We start from the raw sequence: 18346 nt of genomic DNA, 5'->3' as shown, positions 1-18346 counted from the left end.
TCCATCATTATTAACAAGTAGGTGCAAAGATTAAATTAACTCCCATCATAGAGAGTAAAAAGTTAAAAAAAAAAAAAAAAAAAAGTAACTCCCATAAAAATAAAAATAAAAAGAGTAAAAAGTAAAAACCAGTAGAATTTCTCTCCGTTAAAAAAAAAATTAAAAAGAAAAAAAAAAAAAAAGAAGAAGAAGAAGAAGAAGAAGACAGAACAAAAAAAACAGGAGCATTTCGGATCATATTCCTACATATATACTGTTTAGGAACAATATAACTGATTTTAATTGCTTTAAGTTTGATGCATTTTTCGTTGAGAAGACTAATTCAAAATCTAATGACATCCTTTATACTTTATATTTTTCGGAAGTCTCTAATTCAAATCCCACATGCCCTCCCCTACTATTTATTTTTTCTCAAAAAAAAAAAAAATATATATATATATATATATATGACTAGCTGCATTTCAATGAAAAATCTAGCTTTTATTTTCATTATTTCAAATGCAAACACCCTCCAAAAATGAGCTTTTAAATTTTTGATTTTTTACATGAATATTTTCACCAAAAGCTTATAAAATGTACATGTAAGAAGATGATGTTAAAATTTTATATTTGTCCTTTCTTACATTTTTTTTTTTCATAATAAAGAAGTGTTTATGACACCTCATTCTTATCTAGTTCATATAAATTTGAGATTGGGTTGTGTAAATTTATATATGTATACATGTATATATAAAAATAGATTTATATAAATTTAAGATTGGATTGTATAAATTTATAAATAAATTAATAAAATATCAAATTACTGTTTATAGTTTATTGAGAATATCAATAATCCATTTCATAGTATAAATTATATATAATTTGTAACACTACAAACTTGGTAATCTACATTTTATAAAATTTTTAAACGAAAATAATTTTATCTAATTAAGTCAAATAATACAATTCAACTCTAATTTAGTTATTAATATTTGTATATTTTTTTTTTGTAAGGGTAAAATTTGTATTCATGGTGTTTTACTATATAGAGAAATGTTATATCTACAATATTTTTATAATATTTTTACAACAAATCTTAAGTGATAGGTTATGTGGGGGGAAAAGCCCAAAGCTACTTAATGGGCCCGGAACCCACTGATTAAGGGCCATGGTGTTTCCGAGAATTAATAGATGGTTGGGGCGGCCCACCTAAAGCAGGAAGCCTAGAAACAGAAGGGGAGTGTCGTCCGAGGAGGCCACCATTTGTCCGAGAATGTTTTTCTCCTCGGCTATGATGAGCTTTGATCAAACGAATGTGTGAAAAGTCCGACTAACCTCCCCAACAATCCCAACGGTGATGATGGACTCTGGATGGATCCGGAAATGATCAGAACTAGAAAATATCTGAAGGAAAGGCTGGTACCACTGCATTTAATGCGCTGCAACAGCTTTTCTGGCCGCATTTATGTGGAGAAGACCCCTGAACAGTGCAACCTCAGCTACTGCCACTCACAAAGAACTAAAGTAGACACACGACATGACATGCACTCGAGTGGATGCATGGATGAAGAACAAGTGGATGATGGAGATTATAGGAAGGGATGCTATATAAAGAAGAAGGGTCCCGGATAACAGGGGGGAGAAGAAAGAAACAGAAAGAGAGAGAAAAGCTTGACTGTAGCTCTGAACGTTGTAATCACTGTTTATTCAATAAAACACCTCTTCGGACATTCATTCATGGAGTTATCCGATCTTTAGTTCACGCTATCATTATTGCACGTGACCTAACTGACTGTTCTGTGCTTCATAACCAGCCCAGCTCTTTCGCCCACTCTCTACAAATTCATTGTTCTGGGTTCGTTGGGACTCCAACCCATATCTTTTGGGCTTGGGCGACAAAAACTGACCCTACAGGTTATTATTTTTTGTTATTAGTGGGTAAAAAAGTAATTCAAGTGGAGAGTTCAAATTGGAAGCAACAACAACTTATCACCTATATATTATTTGTTGTGACATATTGTGGACGTAACACTTCTTTTAATATGTATATGAGGAAATAATAAATTAATCAAATACCGAGTAACTTGTAAACAAGCTCAAGCTTGTTTGACAAGAAATGAATAAATTGGTAGGTTATTATTTTTTATTATTAGTAGGTAAAAAAGTAATTCAAGTGGAGAGTTCAAATTGGAAGCAACAACAACTTATCACCTATATAATATTTGTTGTGAAATATTGTAGACGTAACACTTCTCTTAATATGTATATGAGGAAATAATAAATTAATCAAATACCGAGTAACTTGTAAACAAGCTCAAACTTGTTGACAAGAAATGAACAAACCTTAAACATGTAATCTAACTTGATAATGAACTCTAATATGACTTGTGTTTAAAATAAAATAAAATAAACTATTTAAAATTCTCATTTAAAGGCCTATATAGAGAAATGCTATATCTACAATATTTTTATAATATGTTTACAACAAATCTTAAGTGGCAGGTTATTATTTGTTGTTATTGGTTGGTAAAAAAGTAATTCAAGTGGAGAGTTCAAATTGGAAGAAATAACAACTTATCACCTATATATGATTTATTGTGAAATATTGTAAACGTAACACTTCTTTTACTATATATATGAGAAAAGAATAAATTAATCAAATATGGAGTAACTTGTAAACAAGCTCGAGCTTGTTTGACAAGAAATGAACAAACCTTAAACATGTAATCTAACTTGATAATGAGCTCTAATTTGACTTGTGTTTTAAATAAAATTAAATAAACCATTTAAAATTCTCATTTAAAGGCCTAGTAGAGCTCGAGCTTGTTTGTCAAAAAATGAACAAACCTTAAACATGTAATCTAACTTTAGAAGAATTTTGTTGCTTTTATTTTCCCTTAAAGTATTAGACTAAGAAATTTTTTTACTGTTAATAGATTTGTACCTCAATTAACACATTTTGGTATTTTCAATAAAAACATCTAGGATTCAAATCTTCTCACCCTAACTATCAATAAATTAGAAAAAAACAAGTTTTTTACTTCCTTCCAAGAAAATGAAAGGTTGAAAATGTCTAACTACCAAAAAAGAAAAAAGAGAGAGAGAGAGAGAGAGAGAGAGAGAGAGAGAGAGATTATCAATAAAGTGAAAATAATTTAAAAAAATAAAATTTTCTTGGCTCATTATGATTCTTCCCAATAAGGGCCCTAACTTGATGGGCCATTTTGATTTTGATAGAAGTAGATAGTTTCCGAAATGAATGGTTTCAATTGCTTTTGGGCCACAGAATCACCGTCCAGTCGTCCACTACAAAAATCAATGTCAAAACGTAGCTAATGATAGCTTTAGACCTTAATTATTGAATTATTGTTTGAGATAAAAAGATTCAAATCTTAGTTACGATCTCTGTGTTACATATTTAATCTGAGTTATTGTATAACTAATTATAGTTGTGGTATGTAAGTGTAACCATTAAACTATAAAAAAATAATTAATTATAGTTTTTTTGCTACTAAAATTAATTAATTACAACCTTGGGTTATTTTAAATTTTAAATTACAACAAATATCCTTCAACAGATTCATTGTAATACATAATTATTAGCAAACATCTCACATTAAGAGATTGTTGTATTCTCACATTAAGAGAAACGGCAATAGGGTAGCTCATAGTCTAGCGAAAAATGTATTATGTATATCAAATTTTCAAGTATGGATAGAAGATATCTCATCGCATTTTGTTTCAATTTTACAATTGGATATAGTTGATTTACATTTATAAAATCAATAAGTTTCTTTCTCAAAAAAAAAAAAAAGAAAAAAGAAAAAAAGAAGAAGATTCATTGTAATAATTTTTATTTATTTATTTATTTATACAAAATAGAAATTCTACTTTAACTTAATTTAAGTGTATATGCGTGTGAAGTTTTCTCCTGGAAACTTGAACCCCAACCTTTGCCTCCTACACCTTATAAAGCACTTATATTTGTGGAGTGACAACCATACTAAGGGTGCACGGTGGTATTGTAATACATAAAAAATAATAGTAAAAATATAATTATTAGAGACTTTCTACTGTCTATATAACCTTTTAATGCGAGGTGGACTTATGTTAAGCCCTCTCTCTCTCTCTCTCTCTCTCTCTCTAGTTAAGTTTTACTTATCGTATTAAAGTAAGGTTTTTTGTGGCTGATATTAATCCATATCTTAAATTCCTTGATCTAGGTTCCTTTTCTCATCATCACTACTGGACACTTTGCAAGCTGATCCTAATATGTTTTATGTCATGGACAACATTAAACCCTATATAAGATCAAAGACCCAGAGATTAAGGGCCCGTTTGGTATCCTATCTTCAGCAATGTTGTTTGCTGTTTAAACACCCAAATAGGTGGGTCCCATGCTGAAATTTGTTTTTTGAGTTTAGTGTTCAAGCGTTGTTTGAATTTGTGTTTCACATAAGAGTCCAACACTCTGGGCCCACTTGAGGTAAATTCACTGTGCTCTCCCACGCGTATAAGCAGATGGTCTCTTCTCTCCCACATGTCAGTGCAGTGTGGCCTCTTAGCAACGTTTCTCCCACGCGTTTGTGCAGCAAGGAACTCTATAAGCTTTTCTCCTGTCCCTCTTGCACAACCATGTTGTATAACCATAACTCACACACCCTCCATTAATCTCACACACCTACCCAATCCACCATAACTCGTCCCAATGGCCATCATCTCCTTCATAATCGTTAAGTAGATCTCCCAAAATTAAAGCCCTAAATTCACCACAAAGTACACCCCAAATCGTATGGCTTTTCAACCTCCTTACTTACCATATTTACTCCCACAACCCAACCACACCCTTGAGCACTATTTATTGTTGGATTTTGTCAAACCCACAATAGGCTTTATCTCAAATCACCTTAACTGCCCTTCAAATTGCGTTTTCTATTTTTTTTTTTTTTTTTTTTTTCTTCTTCTCTCCATGCTATATGTAACTTGTTTGCAAAAAAATGTCTTCAAAACATACCTGTAATAACTGCTTTGAGTTAATCTTGACTCTGAGTTGCTCTATATGTATCATTCTTTTTTATATATAAGCTATAACTTGTTTGGTAGAGTTTTATGTTCAAACGACTATTTTACTATTGTGCAGTTACTGGTTTAGGGTTTAGGGTTTAGGGTTAGGTTTAAGTTGAGAAATCATAAAACTAATTAGGAAAACAGAAACCTGAATTTACTAGGCAACCATGTATAGTCTGTCATGCCTACTATCCATGTTAGTGGATATTTATGGCTTAAGTGTGTATGTCTTATTAGATGGCAGACCCATCCGATGCTAAGGATTTCAAGTTATGGCCTGCACCAGTAGAAAATCACTTCATTGATGTGTTGGTGGAAGAAGAAGCCAAAGGGAACATGCCTTCTGGGCAATTCAAGAAAAACCTTTGGACAGTTATCCAAGATGAGTTTAACCAGCGAACGGAAAACACTATCGCAAACAGCGATTAACCCAAAAAATCAATAGTTAAAGCAGAGATATGGCCATTGGTCTTTTATTACGTTGCTTGCGGGCTCCTATGTCCTATTTGTTTTCTCTTGAGCATCCTTGGCCCGTTTACTTTTCTTGGGCTTCCTTGATCCTTTTCCTAACTCTGTATTCTCATGGGCTTTTACTAACTTTATTGGGCTTCTCCAGCCCAATTACCTTATCCTCATTCTTAGGGTTCATGGCTTGCATCAATTACCCCTTACTTTCTTTGCTTGCATTACTTCGGGCCTGCCGTGGCCCATTCTCACTACTTAATATTTTTTTTAATTGGACTTAAATTTTGAAAATGACAAAGTTTGGATACAAATTTAGTTGTAGTTATTGGCTACAACTCTATCCAATATCTTTTTATTGGATATGAATTTTAACTAATCCATCATTGAATTACATTTTCTTCTTATATTCTTTATACTTGCAAAATTTATAGAATATGAAAAATTAATAGTTATGTCATCAATTAAATATTTAAATTTCAAGTTTTTGTAGTTTAAACTTATAAATAAAAAATAAGTTTATAGATCAAATAGTGAATAATATTCAGTTGGTACAAAATTTGATATGCATCTTAATAATATAAAGAACATGCAATCCAACGATTAAAATTTTAAAATATGCATTCATGTTAATATTTTAGTAGAAATTGTAGTTATCGATTATAACCAAACTTTGTCCCATTAACAATANCACCTTAACTGCCCTTCAAATTGCGTTTGACATTACATATGGAGCTTGCAGACACTGCTTCATCCTTTTTAGTCATTCCACCATTTTCATCATCCTCCTCCAACGTAATTCCTGCACCTAAGGTAAGTGTTTAATGTTTCTGTTAAATTCAAAGTTCATGTTTGCTGTTACTAAAATTTGTTCTTGGTTGCTGTTGATTGTTGCTTGTTGTTCTTAATGTTGGACATGTTTTTCCTCCATGCCCTTCTAACTGTTCATATACGTATAATTTGTGAAATGGGCTTCCTGAAGCTAATAAAGGTCTAAATTGGTTAATTGATTCCCTACAAATAATTTATAATTGTGATTCTAGATTTGGTTTTTTTTTTTTTTTTCTTCTTCCATGCTATATGTAACTTGTTTGCAAAAAATGTCTTCAAAACATACCTGTAATAACTGCTTTGAGTTAATCTTGACTCTGAGTTGCTCTATATGTATCACTTTCTTTTATATATAATGCTATAACTTGTTTGGTAGAGTTTTATGTTCAAACGACTATTTTACTATTGTGCAGTTACTGGTTTAGGGTTTAGGGTTTAGGGTTAGGTTTAAGTTGAGAAATCATAAAACTAATTAGGAAAACAGAAACCTGAATTTACTAGGCAACCATGTATAGTCTGTCATGCCTACTATCCATGTTAGTGGATATTTATGGCTTAAGTGTGTATGTCTTATTAGATGGCAGACCCATCCGATGCTAAGGATTTCAAGTTATGGCCTGCACCAGTAGAAAATCACTTCATTGATGTGTTGGTGGAAGAAGAAGCCAAAGGGAACATGCCTTCTGGGCAATTCAAGAAAAACCTTTGGACAGTTATCCAAGATGAGTTTAACCAGCGAACGGAAAACACTATCGCAAACAGCGATTAACCCAAAAAATCAATAGTTAAAGCAGAGATATGGCCATTGGTCTTTTATTACGTTGCTTGCGGGCTCCTATGTCCTATTTGTTTTCTCTTGAGCATCCTTGGCCCGTTTACTTTTCTTGGGCTTCCTTGATCCTTTTCCTAACTCTGTATTCTCATGGGCTTTTACTAACTTTATTGGGCTTCTCCAGCCCAATTACCTTATCCTCATTCTTAGGGTTCATGGCTTGCATCAATTACCCCTTACTTTCTTTGCTTGCATTACTTCGGGCCTGCCGTGGCCCATTCTCACTACTTAATATTTTTTTTAATTGGACTTAAATTTTGAAAATGACAAAGTTTGGATACAAATTTAGTTGTAGTTATTGGCTACAACTCTATCCAATATCTTTTTATTGGATATGAATTTTAAAGATTTTTTACTTTTTTTTTGTTCTTTGTTTTTTTTTTTTTGTTTTTGTTTTTGTTTTTTGTTTTTTGTTTTTTTTTTTGAACTCTACTTACAGCAATCAATTTCCAAGTACTCTACATTGATTGATTTAAGCATTAAAAAAAATGCATCGTAGTTCAACTATTCAGAAAAAAGGAAGCTAAGTACTGTATAGAACAGCCTTCCAATGTGTCTACCTGGAATTGGAAGTCCAGTCGTGCAAATATATTATCTATGAGATAGACTTTAGATAACGTAGGCATGAAATTGGCTAGTATATCCTTAATTTGTGGTAATGCATATCAGAATAATAATTATGTCCACTGCATGTGATTGCAGTTAGGGACCGTGGCCAACTTTTGCTTTTGTATTTCTGAGAGCATACCATGCACGGTTAGCATGCCATACCGTTCTGGGTATATGAGGGACGGAATCTGTAAAGGCGGTGGTCTCCTTCAAATATTAATGTTGCATGGTTTTGAGCTATCAGACATTACAAAATGTTCTTATTTGTTGAGCCTCAACACTCTTTAAGAAGAACGTGACACTTTTGCAGTACCCCCCTCTTATATATGAAATTAAAAGTTCATTGTCTAAGAGTTCATGGTAGAAATAGTATTGGGATGGGCATGATTATGTAAGAAGTACTTGTGTTGAAACCTTTTTCTTAGGTGACACATCAGTAATGAAAGATTATGATTAATATTTAAATGGGTATCACTGGTGTGTTTAGACCAGGTTTATTGCTTCATGTTGGCCATAATAGCACTTTGCATATATTCTCATATTTATGGTGTCACACTATCAGAAAAGTACTTTGAGATCTTTAAAGCTCTTTTGGCAGAAATTTTCACTGAGAAGTGTTAGGGGGCTATTTAAAGCTAAAAAACAACTTTAATGTTAACGTTGAATTTTAGAGCTTTTAAGAAGAAAAAGCTCTACAATTCACTGTTTATGTTTTATAAATCCATAACTTAAAAACGCTAGTCATCGTAATTTGCCAAACATCCAAGACGTTAAAGAGCTTTTCAAATTAAGTGCAATGAGTGTGTTTGGCAAAAATTGTTAAATGTTTAGCTAGCTAAAGAGTTTTAAGTGGGTTCCTAAGGTTGAAATTCGAAAAGCTCTACAATTTATTATTATGCTTTTTAAATTCAGAATTTTAAAACACAGTTTATCGTACTTTTCCAAACACTTGAAACATTAAAAGGTTTTCAATTAAAACTCTATATTGTAAAATCTTTACAATTAAACCTTTACCTTTTACAACAGTGCCTAATAGACACATATATGATATATATCATAAATAAATCTACTGCTTATAAAACTCTATAGATAAAACTCTATTTCCCACATCAATGCCAAATAGGCACTTAGATCTACTTAAAATGAAAGGCATATATTATTTGTGATGGTCCTTTCCTCTCCCCCTTATTAGGCCTCTGTGTGTATGTAGTTAAGTGTTTATCGTCTAGCTCGCGATAAAGGACTGAATTACATGAATTGATACATATAAGCAATTTTACCTTAACTATAATTCTTTATATTTTTCCTATTCATAATGCTAATACCTAACACTTTAATTAGAGCTCGAATATTTGCTTTTGTATTTTTGTATTTTTTTTTTTTGGGATGGATAAAATGCACTTTACACCCTTTAAATTTGAGATTGCTTTTAATTTGGTTTCTCAACTTTCAGAACTTACAATTTACGTTACTAAGTATCACAACAATGTTAATGCAGGTCTTTCGTTCTGTCATATTTCTGCCTTTAACCCATCCAAAACAGCGTCACTTAAAAAAAAAAGAATAATGAAATTTAAAAAAAAAATCAAAGTAATAAAACAAACAAACCTTTTTTTATATTATTATTTGTAGTTGACTTGCCCCAAAAAAGCATCATTGCTGCACTCCTTCAACATTTGTTGGGACTTTTTAGCTGAAAAAACCTTGTTTTCTCAACTCAAAATATAAGCTGATGTTATATTCAAATTCAATTCTTCTAGTACCATATCATTCATCACAATTTGATAACATATATTGTGATTATATTGGTGAACAATTATTTCTATATATACCCACTATATTTTCTCAATTATTTATAATTATACATGTCATAATTGTGGCAAAAATTATAGCATAAAAGTTGTATTCACAAATTTCTCATTCAAATTTTAAAGGAATCCATCAAAATGGTACTCCAAACCGATATCCCTAGAAAATAGAAATCCAAAAAACAAAAGCACCAATAAAAGAGAATAGAACTTTCTACCAAAAAAAGAAAAAGAAAAAAAGAGAGAATAGAACTCGTCATCATCCTCAACAACAAGCTTTATTTGCTTTAGATCTGACAACATGACTCATCATCATCATCCTCACAACCAACAGAGTGACTGTACCCATTTCTCCATGGCTGATTTCACCTCACTAATCCTCCTTTCCTTACTTTTCTTTTCCTAAATATGATAAGCCGAACTGCGAACTTGTCATCATTCCCTTAAGGGGCATGTCATCAATATACCCCTAATACTAATAGTAGATAAATATACATATAAAAACCATGCATGCATATATATGTAGATCCCTTATATCAAGTTGGTAAGTACCAATTTAATTAAACGGTATATATATTAATGACAAACCCCTTAAGAGATTGATAATTAGAGGATTATGCTTAACCTTCCTCCATTACAGGTTTTTTTTTCCCTGGCAATAAGCCTTTTGCTTTGCACTTTTTTTGACAAATGTTATGTAATACGTACTCATCTGCAACATCTTAGTCCTTAATTAGGTGAGTGTCATATTCATTCCGGCCTCTCTCTCTCTCTGTATCACTTTCACTTTTGCATTTGGCTATGTATATTGTGTAATTTGTCTTCGCATGATGTCCTTACTGTGTGTGTGTGTGTGTGTGTGTGTGAGAGAGAGAGAGAGAGAGAGAGAGAGAGAGAGAGAGCCCTTACTGAAAATAGCAATGAAACCTGGGTGGTAGTAGTGTACTAGATCACTGAAAATGCATGTGGGTTGAACAATCAAATAACCTAAACATAATTTTAGAACTTGAGCACAATTAATACTCCATAAATCGCATTGAATTGGCAGCATTTTGGTTTTTCTTTATTCTTCCTTCCACTTAGTTCTTATGCATATTTGAAGAAACCCTTTGTACACAACACCTTATTCTACTCCATGTAGTCCCATGTCTAGGGCTCCCAGATTGAAGAAAGATTAGGTGTTGATAGAAATTGGCACCTTTGTAGTGGTGGCAACAATGATGCCGTCAATGATGATGGTGATGGTAATAAACATGATGATGGCAATGGTGATATGATGGCATCAGTGTACTCCATTTGGATGGATTGAACTTGTGAATGATCAAACGAAAAAGACCCAAATGGAGAAAATGAGAGACTAGCAGATTGGTGTAGTAATTGTGGAAAAGGAGGTGCAAATGACATGAATTTGGATGAAAATTCTGGATTATCATAAGGTGTTTCTTTGATACTTGGATTGATCATAGGGCCACTTGTATCATGTGGAGTGACTCCCTTGCTGAAATTTTGATCATGTTGATTGGGAGCAGGTTGATAGGGTTGGTCATAGCCCAGTGATGACCAAGTGGCATAAGAAGATGAATCTGATAGTACTGGTGGGATTAGAGGTGGGAAATTAACCAAAGTGGGACAACAGTTGGTATGTTGTAATTCAAGATCACCAAGAACTAAACCTTGTAGTATTGTGATTGGAGCTGGATGGTGTAGCTGATCTTGTTGAGAGTGTAGGATCAAATTAGGGTTTGCATTCAGAGGGGAGAAACCTTTCTCTGAACTAATAGGATGGTCAATTTCAGGACAGTTTGCTAAAGCCCCAGGAATTTTAACTGCATGGAACATGAGCTTCTTCTTTAGGTGTGAATGCCAAAAATTCTTAATCTCATTATCTGTTCTTCCAGGTAGGTGCTTGGCTATTTGAGACCACTTGTTTCCAAGAATGTTATGGAGTTCCTTGATGATAGCTGCTTCTTGGAAAGAGAAACTTCCTCGTTTTAAGCCAGGTCTCAGATAATTTATCCATCTTAGTCTGCAGCTCTTTCCACATCTTTGTAGGCCTACATCATAAATCCAGCAAAGGGGAAAAAAAGGGGTGAAGAACCTAGGAAATAAATATTATACAGGTTAACCTTGTAGATCTATATATGATATACCCAGATCTCCTATTAAGGAGAACCTAGTTTCAAACTCCTTCTTTTCACTTATTGTAATAATAATAAAAAATTTTCTAAGGGTTAGATGGCCTGCAAATTAAGGTCTAAAGGAAGCAAATATATGAGAGTTAGAGCAACTTAATTAGATTATCACCATAGAAAGTATATAGAAGTGAACAAGTTAATTACCAGCATGTTTTGGAACTGAGGTCCAACTACTGTGGCCATGAGTTGAAATATAGTTCATGAGTTTCTCATCCTCTTCTGGAGACCATAGCCCCCTCCTCACCTTTTGCTTATCGCAACATGAGTGACTTCTCATCCTCACTTTCTCTAAATCAGTAGTATATGATCCAAAGGCACAACAAGTACAACTTTGAGTATTACCTACCAAAAAGAAAAAGTGATAGAAAGGAAGAATATATAAAAGAAATTAAGCAAGGAGAATCTAGATCTAGCTAGCCCTAGGAGTGAAAAGGAATGTGGAAACTGTGAATAGAAGAGATCATATATATAGAAATGGTCATATATATGTAGGTCTGAATTGGTATATTAGGGTTTATGGCAAAAGAGAAAAAAGTTGTTGCATCTTAATTTCTCTGTAAGAGTTGCATGGCTTAATAATGGATCTTTGTTCTAACTCAGAAATGGGTGGCTAGTGCACATTTCATACATGTAGTGGGGTGAGCTAATGTGTCCTGCCAGGTCCCACTTTGGACATATCTAGGATTATTGATCAAAGCATTAGACACTTTTGGATGTAAGTGTTTGTTGTGGATGGACATTTATCATGCTGGGCTATTTGAGGATGGCAATGATGAATTTCCGGATGATTGGAATTTCAATTTGCTGTGATTATTTTACCCCCCACTTCTTGAGAATTTTCTTGGTGATGGCAATGACGAATTAATTAAGTGTGAAGTCAACTTATAAACGGTTGTGATTGCATGAAATTGAGGACTTGTTGTAGATTATTGAATATTGACATAATGAAAGTTACCACACCTTTTTAATGTGTGTTTAGTCTGTTTAGATTAGCTTTTTTTTTTTTTTTTTTTGAGAACCTTTTTTTCTTTAAGAACCATGCTTTCAGTAAAGTGGCGATCCGCCAATCCTAATCTTATCTGAACTGCGAGAATAAACTAAGACGTGCCATTAACAAAAATATACCAAAAGTCTTACGGTTCAATCGATACTTTCTGGAGATTTTAAAGGTTAATATGAATTGAAAATGGTTTCAAAATACTGGGATTTGGCTAAAATATAATTAAATGAGTTCTGTAATATTTAAGTTGGAATCTTGTAAAAAAAAAAAAAGGTAAAAATTATATACGTTCAAACACGTCCTATATAATTATGAAATTGGAATCTAGCATATATTAGGTCCTAGTCATTGTGCGGAAACAATTTGTCAATAATATAGGGGCAGCCAAAAAATTCTCGAAGTCCCATAATATTTTTAATAATTAAAGAAGAGGAAGCACATACAACATATACGGAGGTTTCAGTAAAATAAATGATTGTATCTTACTTCTACAAAATCTTCACAGTGTGTTTTCAAAGATTGGCTTTAAAGTTAACATGCAGTTGTGGGTTTCAGTTTCCTAGTTTTAGAAAGAAAGTAAAAGCAAAGTTTTCTGAGTAATCTTATCTTCACTAATAATTTATAGCAATTTTTTCCTTTTTTTAATTAGAAAACATGAATTTTGATGACAAGTGTTAGTGTCAAGCATTGTTAAGTTAATGAAAAATGCAAATCACATAGATAACACCACTGAGATTGAAATTAAACAGGTAGTAATGGGAATATATAAGCTAAGGTGGAGGTCTGAACTCTGAAAAATAGCAACCATTTTGTTTGACTGCATAGTTAGCGTGTTTGTAACAATTATTTCCCATTGATATGATCGGTACAATCAAAATCAACTCCGAGAAATAGCAACCATTTTGTTTGACTACATAGTTAGCCTGTGCGTAAAAGTTATTTTACTTTGATATGATCAGTACAACTAAAAATGATAGAGAATATTTTCACCAACCAGAAAATTTTTCTAACACCTTAATGTGGTGTTTGGTATAGGGTAATGATTTAGGATTCCTAAAAATGTTTAAAGATTCCCATGTTTGGTTGTAAATTATGCTAGGGAATCAGATGTCAAGAAAATCTAGATTCCCCCCTTAAACCCCTCTCAGTAGAAATGTGGATTCCCTTTAAAATAGGTGGGAATTCAGATTCCCAGGCTTAAAAGAAATTGTATTTTTTATAAATTGACAATTTTAACCATTTTTTTTAAATGACTTGGTAGTTCATATTCAAATCTAAGGATAGAATGGGAAAAATAAATAATTCATTTAAGATTCCTGGGAATAAACCAAACATAAGAATAGCTACATTTTTAGGAATGTGATTCTTAGGAATCACATTACTAGGAATCTGGATGCTAGGAGTAATGTGGATTCTCCCGTACCAAACGCCACATAAGAGTCTTTGGTCACTAAAAGCATCTTGAGCTTACCAAAAGAGTCTTTGATCACTAAAAGCATCATTGGTCACAAAGGGAGTGTGGCACCATGCGCCACACTCCACCTTGACTGTCGTCAAGTATCAAGGGTTCGTCAGGTACCTTCCTTAACACTATGCAATACACTCTGCCCTAACAGACATCACGTATCAATAGATCGTCAGATACCTTCCTTGACACTAGGCGACACACTCCGCCCTAACGGTCGTCACATATCAATAGGTCGTCAGGTACCTAGGGGTCATCAAGTACCTTTCCTAACACCATGTGACACATTCTACCCTGACGGTCGTCATGTATTAATGGGTCGTCAAGTACCTTCCGTAACACCACGTGACACATTCTACCCTGACGATTGTTAAGTATTAAGGGGTTTTCAGGGACCTAAGGGTTGTCAGGTACCTTCCCTGACACGACGCGACACATTCCGCCCCGACAGTCATCATGTATCAAGGGGTCGTCAGGGACCTATGGGTTGCCAGGTACCTTCCCTGACGCCATGCGACACATTTCGCCCTAATTGTTGTCATGTATCAAGGGGTGGTCAAGTAACCTACTCATTGCCTAGAACATGCAGACACTAACTCGTCTAAATCGATGAGACACTTTTGACAGACTACCCACTATACTCATCCAATCAACAGACCAACTTGCACACTGATAGGAGTATTTTCGTCCAATAAAGTCCTTCGAGCACTTTGACCCATCATGATGGAATACTCCACCACTAACCCGTCAGGGTATGTGCCTCTTCTAGTGGGACTCGCCAACTACGAATCTATCGGGATGAACACCTCATTTGACTTCCTTGAAGTCTTTACGAATCAGTGCCCCACGTATGGTTGCATATGTACCTGACGGATGGTCATGTCTTATCATCCATATTCATACCGACGGATGGATGGTCATACCCATCCACAAACTTTTACGTATTCTCCACTCATGCATCCTTATATGGAAAGAACTTGCGCGCTATGCCCAAAGACCCAACTCCATGCTTGTGTCTTCCCTATATAGGAAGAAAAGCCCAAGATCTCAGGGCCTTAACTCCAAATCTTCTCTACAAAGAAAAACCCACTACAACAAAATGTATTTTCAGTGACGAATTTTAGTGAGAAAAATTTTTTCATCAAAAAAAAGTATCATATAGTGACAATATTTATATTTTGTTGCTATTTATAAAAAAAGTTAGTAACATTTAGTGACGAAGATTAGATTTCGTCGCTATATGTTTTGTTGAACTAAAGGTGCCAAACAAAAATGTAGACATCAAACTAAATTCATCTATAGCGACAAATTATTTCGTCGCTAAAAGCTTAAGTTTTTTGTCACGAAAACTTTTATTGCTAAAGTTGTTACTAGGAACACTATTAGTGACGAAACCCATTTCGTCATTGAATGTGACAAATAGTGACGAAAATAAGGCCGTCACTAAAAATAGGAACATATCAGCGACAAATCCAAATTTGCGTTGCTAAAGCTAGCCTATAGTGACGACATACAAGTTGTCACTAAAAGTTTAATACTAAAACACTTCACCACCCCCCCGCCCTTTTTTTTACTTCTCCCACTCTTTTTTCCCTCCCTCACCTGATTCTCTCTTTCCCTCACTCTCTCTCTCATAGCCGCTTCACCCCAGCTCACTATCGCCTCCAATCGAGCTTGTTGCTGTCGCCGATCTAGCTCACTGCCGCCTCAACTCGCCTCCCTTCACTCCTTCACACCCAACCGGCAACCCTTCGCCTCCCACCACAACTGGCGACCCTTCGTTTAATGGGTATTTTTTTTTTCTATTGAGGTAATTTTTTTTGTTAATTTTTGTTTAATGATTCTAGTTCCTTTGGGTTTTTTTTTGGTTGTTGTTTGATACAGTAATGGGAACATGTATTTTTGTTTAGTTTGGGTATTTGATATTTACTGTGTAATGGTTGTGAAGAAAGTTTCTTAATGTTACAAAGATTTCATTTTTATTATTGTCAATTATTATTAGTGTTGGTCTTGTTGATTACATAGAGCAATTGGCAGGGAAATGAAATGATTGGAAAAGAAAAAAAGGAATTAGTTGGTGTTGTTTCTCTAAAGAGTTGATCAATTGAATGGTTGATTTTTGAATTTAATTTTTCCATTATAGTACAAGTAGCGTTGTTTCTGGGATGTGGCTTTTATTTGCTAGTTTTCATGTGGGGTAGTGATTTTGAAGAATTAGATATTTGTGTTGACATTTGGTTGTTTACAAGCTTTTCATTCCCCTGTAAATATCTTTCTTCATTGGCGGTTCTAATTATTGTCTTATTTGCTTGTTTAACTTTTCTTTAACTTTGTACTTACAAATTTAACTTTTCTTTTGCAGACTAAATACACATTGTTTGCAGTAAATTTGGATTTTTTCTAAAAGTTGTAAACTTAGCTTGAGCAAAGTAAGTAAATTCTAGTTAAAAACTTATAAAACTCTATACTTGTGATGTTGAAAACTGGATTTGTGGTAGTATGTTGTGTTGGAGAAAGCGGATGACTTGCATGGTGTTATAAGGTGGTTTAAATACATATTAAGAGTGTTTTTCATTTATTGCAAATGTGAATGAGCATTGTTGATTAGATGTGAAAAATAGTATTTTATTTGATTTCAATATTTGTAAAACTCTATACTTGTAATGTTGGAAATTTGATTTGTGGTGGTATGTTGTGTTGGAGCAAATGGGTGACTTGCATGGTGTTATAAGGTGGTTTAAATACATACTGAGAGTGTTTTTCAGTTATTGCAAATGTGAATGAGTATTATTGATTAGATGTGAAAAATAGTATTTTATTTGATTTTAATACTTGTAAAACTCTATACTTGTGTTGTTGGAAATTTGATTTGTGGTGGTATGTTGTATTAGAGCAAGCGGATGGCTTGCATGATATTAAAAGGTGGTTTAAATACATATTGAGAGTGTTTTTCATTTCTTACAAATGTGAATGAGTATTGTTGATTAAATGTGAAAAATAGTATTTTATTTGATTTCAATACTTGTAAAACTCTATACTTGTGATGTTAGAAATTGGATTTGTGGTGGTATGTTGTGTTGGAGCAAGTGACTTGCATGGTATTATAAGGTGTTTTAAATACATATCGAGAATGTTTTTCATTTCTTGTAAATGTGAATGAGTATCATTGATTAGATATGATGAATAGTATTTTATTTGATTTCAATAATTGTAAAACTCTATATTTGTGATGTTGAAAATTAGTTTTGTGGTAAGTTGTTGTGTTGGAGCAAGCAGGTGGCTTGCATGGTCTTATAAGATGATTTAAATACATATTGGAAGTGTTTTTCATTTATTACAAATGTGAATAAGTATTGTTGATTAGATGTGAAAAATAATATTTTATTTGATTTCAATACTTGTAAAACTCTATACTTGTGATGTTGAAAATTGGATTTATGGTGGTATGTTGTGTTGGAGCAAGCGGGTGGCTTTCATGATGTTAAAAGGTTGTTTAAATACATATTGGGAGTATTTTTCATTTCTCACAAATGTGAATGAGTATTGTTGATTAAATGTGATGAATAGTATTTTATTTGATTTCAATACTTGTAAAACTCTATACTTATGATGTTGGAAATTGGATTTGTGATGGTATGTTATGTTGGAGCAAGTAGTGGCTTGCATGGTGTTATAAGGTGGTTTAAATACATATTGGGAATGCTTTTCATTTATTGCAAATGTGAATTAGTATTGTTGATTAGATGTGAAAAATAGTATTTTCTTTGATTTAAATACTTGTAAAACTCTATACTTGTGATATTGGAAATTGGATTTGTAGTGGTATGTTGTGTTGGAGCAAGCGAGTGGCTTGTATGGTGTTAAAATGTAGTTTAAATACATATTGTGACTATTTTTCATTTCTTGCAAATGTGAATAAGTATTGTTGATTAGATATGATGAATAATATTTTATTTGATTTCAATACTTGTAAAACTCTATATTTGTGATGTTGAAAATTGGTTTTGTGGTGGGTTGTTGTGTTAGAGCAAGCGGGTGGCTAGTATGGTGTCATAAGGTGGTTTAAATACATATTGGGGGTGTTTTCCATTTATTGCA

The 18346-nt window shown here is 33.3% G+C and overlaps 1 protein-coding gene across 1 annotated transcript; it reads right to left on the bottom strand.

The window, feature by feature from the left end:
- Positions 1-10737: 10737 nt before the first annotated feature.
- Positions 10738-12060, bottom strand: LOC112013048 (transcription factor MYB26-like). The gene is made up of 2 exons (XM_024045441.2): positions 11928-12060; positions 10738-11642 (listed from the first exon to the last, which is right to left on the bottom strand). Exons 1-2 carry the CDS (start codon positions 12058-12060, stop codon positions 10738-10740), a joined length of 1038 nt encoding a protein of 345 aa, XP_023901209.2.
- Between the last annotated feature and the right edge of the window lie 6286 nt (positions 12061-18346).

The sequence above is a fragment of the Quercus suber genome, unplaced genomic scaffold, assembly GCF_002906115.3.
Source record: "Quercus suber isolate HL8 unplaced genomic scaffold, Cork oak 2.0 scaffold_392, whole genome shotgun sequence".
Classification (NCBI taxonomy): Eukaryota; Viridiplantae; Streptophyta; class Magnoliopsida; order Fagales; family Fagaceae; genus Quercus; species Quercus suber.
The sequence above is the reverse complement of the archived record's forward strand: the minus strand, read 5'-3'. Positions and strand labels throughout refer to the sequence as shown.

Coding starts and splice junctions, on each gene's coding strand:
- LOC112013048 (XM_024045441.2), bottom strand. CDS start 12,060: ATGAGAAGTCACTCATGTTGCGATAAGCAAAAGGTGAGGAGGGGGCTA. Junction 11,643..11,927: donor CTCAGTTCCAAAACATGCTG/GTAATTAACTTG, acceptor TTTATGATGTAG/GCCTACAAAGATGTGGAAAG.